Source organism: Chinchilla lanigera, unplaced genomic scaffold (assembly GCF_000276665.1).
Source record: "Chinchilla lanigera isolate Chin_1 unplaced genomic scaffold, ChiLan1.0 scaffold00050, whole genome shotgun sequence".
NCBI classification, from domain to species: domain Eukaryota; kingdom Metazoa; phylum Chordata; class Mammalia; order Rodentia; family Chinchillidae; genus Chinchilla; species Chinchilla lanigera.
This window is the reverse complement of record NW_004955451.1, coordinates 15,443,114-15,450,293: the sequence shown is the minus strand read 5'-3', so window position 1 is coordinate 15,450,293 and position 7,180 is coordinate 15,443,114. Positions and strand designations below refer to the sequence as shown.

Here is a 7,180-nt window from a genome sequence, read left to right as displayed (position 1 = left end):
TTAGTCTGCATTCTCATGTTCTCCGAGTCCTTGTTCAGCAGCTGCTCCTCTGTTGACTCTAGACCTTTCTGGTTCTCAATGGCAGGAGCAAGAGTGGCCCGTTGTATAGCATGTATTCCCAGGGGTTTTTCCATGTTTGAATGAAACACGTCCATAGGTGGGCATCAGCAGCTGGTGCATGGTGGGCCAATTGTGTCATTGTTTCTCTGTGTCATGATAGTTCTCAATTGAGCAGTGGCTGCATGGCTCCCCGTGCCCCAGAGGCCCTCCCTCCGGGGGCCTACGAAGCAGGGAGCGAGCTGCCGGTTGGAAGACAGGTGCTCCTCACCCATGGCTCCCCGTGTGCTGGAGGCCCTCCCTCCAGGGGCCTACGAGGCAGGAAGTGAGGCAGCCAGAAGACCAGTGCTCCCCCCCACCCCATGGCTCCCTGTGCGCCAGAGGCCCTCCCTCCGATTATTTTAAAATTTGAAATCACTAACTTAAAAAGATTGACATATTGTCAATAAGATGACTCAAAAAATTGTGAAATGGTCAGACTCCATAACGTTGTGTAGCTATGAAAAATGAGTCCTATATATAGGATATATCAGGAATTGAGTAACATAGACATGTCTTACCCATAGATAAACATATCTGTGAATAAATTCCTAGAAACACACAACCTGCCAAAACTGAATCATAAAGAAATAAAAAACTCTGAACAAATCTATAGTTAACAAGGAAGTTGAATCAGTAATCAAAACCTTCCTAAATAAAAAGAATCCATGGCAAGGCCTAGAGGGATTTGCTAGTGAATTCTACCAAATATATACAGAAAATTAACACCAACCCTTAACTCTTTCAAGACACTGAAGAGAAGGAAATACTTCCAAATTCATTCTGTAAGGCCAGCATTACTCTGACACCAGAGTCAGATGACTCTCTAAAACTGCAGAACAATATTCCCAGTGAATATTCATGCCAAAGTCAACAGCCAAATATTAGCAAATAGAATTCAACAGCACATTAAAAGAATTAACAAGTAATCAGGTATGAGATCCCATGCCTGGAATCCCAGCATTTTGGCAGTCTGGGGCAGAAAAATCAAAAGTTCAAGTCCAGCCTGGGCAACTTAGAATATGGTAAGACTGCTATAAAATAAAAAATGTTAAAAGGGCTACAGTATATAGCTCAATAAGAAGGCCTCAGGTTCAACTACCAGTAGTTTACACACATACACACACAGGATTTTAAAACTATGACTACTGGGACTTTATCCTGAAATGCAAGGATCAATCAGTACAATACATTGCATTAACAGGATAAAGGAAAAAAGACATGTGGTCATCTTAATCAATGCAGACAAAGCATTTGACAGAATTAAAAACCCTCTCATAATTAAAAAAATACTCTATAAATTAGGATAGAAACTACCTCAACATAATAAAATTTAAATATTAAGAGAATACAACTGACTTACCAGTCAACAATGAAAGACTAAAAGTTTTTTCCCAGAAGGTTAAGAACAAGGCAAGAACGCCAACTTCTGTTCAGTCTAGCTATCATAATACTGGAAGTTGTAGGCAGAGTAATTAGGCAAGAAAAGGAAATAAAGCCAACCAAATTGGAAAGGAAAAAGTAAATTATCACTGTTAAAAGACAACATGATCTTATATGTGGAGGTCCCTAAAAGTTTCACAAGCACATGAAAGCTGTTAGAACTAATGAATGATTTCAGTAAAGTTAACAAACACAAAATCAACACACAAACATCACTGGAATTCCTATGCACTAATGATGAAAAATCTGAAAAGGAAATTAAGAAAACAATTGTACTTACAATATCACACAAATTCTGAGCAATAAATATAACCAAAGGGAAATATTTGTACACCCGAAAATACAAAACATAACTGAAACAAGTTAGGGGATGCAAATAAGTGGAAAGACATCCCATGTTCATGGGTCAGAAAACTCAACATTGGGAAATGTTAAGACTACCAAAAGAATCTACTGATTTTATGCAGTCCCTACACAAATCTTAATGGTACTTTTGCAGAATTAGCAAAATCTATCCAAAAATTCATATAGAATCATAAGGGATCCTAAAAAATTAAAACAATCTTGAGAAAGAACAGAGGTGGTCTCACATTTCCTGTTTCAAAATGTACTGCAAAGTGACTGTAACCCAACCAGATACTAACATACACACGTGGAGACAAATGGCATAGAATAATCAGAAATAAACTCTTAAATATATGATCAACAGATTTCCAGCAAGGGTGATAAGACTATTTTAAAGTGGCTAAGGTAGTTAATATAAATGGTTAAGATTACTACCATAAATTTTATGTTATTGCTATTTCACCACAATTTAAATATGTATGAAGAGATCCAAACCTTACTAAAGCAGAAGATACATGTGCGTGCGTGTGTATTTTTTTTTTCAGATGCAGGCATACAAGTGTCAAAGAATATGCACCAGACTTTTAACACTGATTTTCTCTGGAGTACTAGTTTTGGAAAGATGTGCTATGTTGGGCATCGGGGGAGGAAATATTAGTTTTTCTTTATATGACTGTACTGTTTGACTTCTTACAATGTGCATCCATTAATAGCATATATTTTTAATTTAACAAAGTCAGGAAGCAATTTGCAGGCAGAGGTCATTGAAGGCTTCAGTTGGTAATATGTGCACTGGTGATGAAGACTAGAATGCTAATTGGATGCTATTACCTGCATGAACCCATCAGAGAAAGACAGACTTTGTTTGGATGTTGACAAACAAAGCGATAGCTCACTTTTGGATGACGCTAAGATTAGTCTTCCCAAGTCGGAACAAATTGTTTATGAAATCATGATCACATCTGAGTGACCATGGAGGAAGTAAATGTCCGGTTTAGATGAACTGCCCCTGAAGGTTAACCAGGGACAGCTATGACAAAGCAAGCAGGGCAATGTCTAACCGTGTCCACCTGCCACGTAACTTGCGTAAAGAGGTGCTGCCCTCACTGGCTTCCCGGATGCACCTTCTCTTAGTCCAGAGGGCAAAGGAAAAACATAATGAGCCTTAATTGAATATTTACCAAAGCAAACAATTGAAGTGCTAGTTAGAGTTGTCTAAACAACTTAGCGACAGGCCAATGGGAGCCTGGCTTTGCAAGTGTCATCAAGGGAAGATGCTAAATGTTAGGTAAACAAACAGCTCTGGGGAATATATAAAGGCCAGCTGTCAAAGGTGCAGCCAAAACACAACCTTCTCTGGACAACTCTGCTCTCAACCCAACTCCTCACACCATGGCTTGCTGTGCTACTAGCTTCTGTGGAATTCCCAGCTGTTCCACCAGCGGGAACTGCGGTTCCAGCTGCTGCCAGCCAACCTGTTGCCAGCCAACCTGTTGCCAGCCAAGCTGCTGCCAGACCAGCTGCTGCCAGCCAACCTGCTGCCAGACCAGCTGCTGCCAGCCAACCTGCTGCCAGACCAGCTCCTGCCAGCCAATCTGCTGTCAGACCAGCTGCTGCCAGCCAAGCTGCTGCCAGACCAGCTCCTGTGGAGCCAGCTGTGGCCAGGAGGGTGGCAGCAGCGCCGGCGCCGTGAGCTGCCGCACCAGGTGGTGCCGCCCAGACTGCCGCGTGGAGGGCACCTGCCTGCCGCCCTGCTGCGTGGTGAGCAGCACGCCCCCAACCTGCTGCCAGCTGCACCATGCCCAGGCCTCCTGCTGCCGCCCCTCCTACTGTGGGCAGTCCTGCTGCCGCCCGGCCTGCTGCTGCTACTGCTGTGAGCCCCCTTGCAGCCAGCCCAGCTGCTGTGAACCCACCTGCTGCCAGCCCAGCTGCTGTGAGCCCACCTGTTAATGACCAGGTTGTTGATTACTCAAGAATGAAAGGGGAGCAAAGCAAACCTGCTGATCTCCTAAGATGTGCTCCTTCCACGTGACCTGTGCCAAGTATCGCGATGCTGATAAACTACTCATAAATAACAAAACTCTTTGGCCCCCTGGCTGTGCTGATTTGGCTCACTGAAAATATGGACCAATCACTGTGCTCTGCACACCCTGCCTTGCTGGAGAGGACACCCCAAAGGGCAGCTCTTCGTTTCAGTGATATCTCAGCTCTCTCCCTAGCTCTTGATCTCTGTGTGGCTTCCATCTGCTTTCTACTTAAACAGCCCTTATTACTGTCAAATAAAACACTCAGATGTGCAAAGCAAGCAGACTTATGTCCTTCTTTCACCTGAATGTGTCCACTTACCCTTGGAACTCAAGAAGAGTGCCTTATATTTTGATACTAATCTTAAGCCATGAGCATATTGTTTAAAGAAGAAAGACTAAATACAAATTAAACCATGCTTGCATGTACCTCCCAATAAAATGTTCCATACATTCCATAATCTTTGTAGTTACTCAAATACTTACATACTCTGATCTACTATAACTAGTCTAGAGAAATTCAGCCACTTTTAGTTAAAATGTTTAGGCTGGTCAAAGCAGTGGGTTCCTGCCTAAGTGTATTTCTGTAATTTCTTATTATATAACATGCTCGATGATCTCCTCCATTCACACCCGACATTAATAAATTGCAGTACCTGCTAAGGGACTTTAAAATATCTACCAAATACCACTTATTTTCCAAGATTTAATTCTTACTCCTTAACCTGACTCTTTCCTCCTCCTGCTCCCCTTGTGGTTAAGTTTCAGCCCACAGTATTAGTGCATGTGCATGGCGTATCTCTGGTCTCAATAGGAGCAGGACAAACAGCTATGCGGTGTACCTAGTGACCATATCAGGCAGACAAATTAGAAATCCAAAACTTCCGTACCGTGATTTGTAGCCAAACAGAAAATGTGTTTTCTTAAGAAGAACAAAAAGAAATAGGTTTTACTATTCATTTCCAAATTTTTCTTTAAGCATTTGAGTGCAACATATAAAATATAGTAATGGGACATAAGTATAGGAAAACCTAAGAAAATATTTCTGAAGTTACTCACAAGCTCCCAGCACTTACCTTGGATGGATCACTCTCGAGATGATAGCTCTCTGAACAGACCAAAGCGGGTTGCAGTGCGTTCATCAAAATGTCAGAATTCCTACTTGTTTTTTTTCCTGTCTTGGTTCAACTACCAAATTCAGATAAAAATAATCCAACACTTCCCAGTCTCTTTTCAGAGCAAATAACAAGTCTCCTTCATGAAAGGTACTGTAGCTTCGAAGTTCTACTTAATCCTTTACGAGTTGCACAGGACCCCATGAATCATGCACTTACTCCACCCATTTAATATGCATCTATTGAATTATGTTCAGTAAAAATTTCATAAGATTCCTCCATAAGCTAAGCATCATGCTAGATACCTTCTTATTCACTAAATCATTTAGTTCACAGGAAAATATTATTGGCCTGGAACACAAGAACATTTTCACATTTCAGATGGGCTGAAACCAAAGGAATTACAAGGGTAATTTGATGTGATGTTCGAGTAAATGTGGTGGTAGTTTTAATTCCACGTGACCAAATATACTGCGGCAGTTTAGCAAATAGTCTGATGTTCTACATTCAATGGAGTTCAATCCATCTACCCAGGAGGGGAAAGATAATATTTAATATAGCCCGAAAGTTACCCTGGGCTTTGTGGTCTGCATAGACTGTCACATGGGATGACTATGCCAAATGAGGGTGTTGATGTTGTGTAAAGTGGAAGGAGTCTTTCAACACTGGAAACCACAAGCATATTCTAAAGAGCTGAGAGCTGATGTGAGGAGTCCCCATGACTTTTAAAGTAAAGTAATTTTCAAACTGCGGCTCATAATGTGTCAAAAGTATTTCAGTGGGAGCCAATCAGAGGACCACTGAGGAATAAATTTAAACAAAAACAAGAGAAATATGTGAAGAATTCCATAAGGAGCAGCCGGCTCGGGTGTATAAAAGGCCCCGTGTGGAAGTCACCGCCAAAGCTCAGAAACTTCTCCACTTCTCCCAGCAACACAACTCTCGCCACAACTCCCCGCACCATGGCCTGCTGCTCCACCAGCTTCTGCGGATTTCCCAGCTGCCGCACCAGTGGGATCTACGGCTCCAGCTACTGCGAGCCAACCTGTACTGGCACTGGCTGTGGCATCGGGGGTGGCATCGGTTTGGGCCAGGAAGGCGGCAGCAGCGCCGGCGCCGTGAGCTACCGCACCAGGTGGTGTCGCCCAGACTGCCGCGTGGAGGGCACCTACCTGCCGCCCTGCTGCGTGGTGAGCAGCACGCCCCCAACCTGCTGCCAGCTGCACCATGCCCAGGCCTCCTGCTGCCGCCCCTCCTACTGTGGACAGTCCTGCTGCCGCCCGGCCTGCTGCTGCCACTGCTGTGAGCCCACCTTTTAAGAGGCAGGTTGCTCATTCCCAGCTGCCCAAGACTCAGTATCTCTGCATTGTTCATCTCTTTGACCACCCCTGGACACTAGCACGTTCTTAGACCTCTATTTCATTTTCTGCTATGGTTGTATCGAGTATATGAGCACCATGCTTCTATCTGTTTCCATTCTATAATGAGTACCTTAACCACTGTGGGCACAAATGCTGTGATCCCGCTGTATGACTGCCCAGTTGCTCTGGGTGTACTATTTCTGATGCTCAAAATTACCAGTGCATTGTGCAGTCTTTCCATGAGAATTGTCCACAACTTTATTTTCCCTCTTAATATCTACTTATCTCTTCTGTTTACCTAAAAATATTTTTCCAATGTCAGAGGCACCCAAATACAGCCAAGAGTCATTTCTCAGAAGTCATCAGTGAAATTGGAAGCTCTTCATCCAACATCCACCTGCTAAGAAGGCTGGATCTTTCTACACTGCAACACCTGACCCAGGCCTCAGTTCTGAGATCATAGCAATCCTGCCTGTTGGCTATATCAGCTTTATTTGTAGTACAATGTCTTCTGATATCTCTTAATAAAGGTTATCCACTGGGCAAAGAAATAGTGGTCTGTGTTTCTACTTGGACATCTACTGTTTTAATTTAAGAATGTATACATAAAAGGATTACTTTTTTACTCTTTAAAAAAGGGTGGAAGTCCTGCATAATTCACCATTCATATGTTCAATAAACATATTGATTACCACTTCTAAAGCTGATGTGATGGTGATCAAAATGGTGAAGAACTAATTATTATGCTTCAGGGCCTTACTATCCAGAGAGAAAAAAATATATGCGAAAATACTGA

General features: G+C 42.8%; 2 protein-coding genes across 2 annotated transcripts; both read left to right on the top strand.

The window, feature by feature from the left end:
- The first annotated feature begins 3,251 nt into the window (after positions 1-3,251).
- LOC106149653 (keratin-associated protein 1-3-like) lies at positions 3,252-4,185 on the top strand. The gene has a single exon (XM_013519177.1). It carries the CDS (start codon positions 3,277-3,279, stop codon positions 3,832-3,834), a length of 558 nt encoding a protein of 185 aa, XP_013374631.1. The 5' UTR covers positions 3,252-3,276; the 3' UTR covers positions 3,835-4,185.
- A 1,716-nt stretch (positions 4,186-5,901) lies between these two features.
- LOC102022152 (keratin-associated protein 9-3-like) lies at positions 5,902-6,921 on the top strand. The gene has a single exon (XM_005394381.2). The coding sequence runs from the start codon at positions 5,986-5,988 to the stop codon at positions 6,340-6,342; it is 357 nt and encodes a 118-aa protein (XP_005394438.1). The 5' UTR covers positions 5,902-5,985; the 3' UTR covers positions 6,343-6,921.
- Positions 6,922-7,180: the final 259 nt, after the last annotated feature.

What these genes read in the sequence shown, in the direction of transcription:
- LOC102022152 (XM_005394381.2), top strand. Translation starts at nt 5,986, where the DNA reads ATGGCCTGCTGCTCCACCAGCTTCTGCGGATTTCCCAGCTGCCGCACC.
- LOC106149653 (XM_013519177.1), top strand. Translation starts at nt 3,277, where the DNA reads ATGGCTTGCTGTGCTACTAGCTTCTGTGGAATTCCCAGCTGTTCCACC.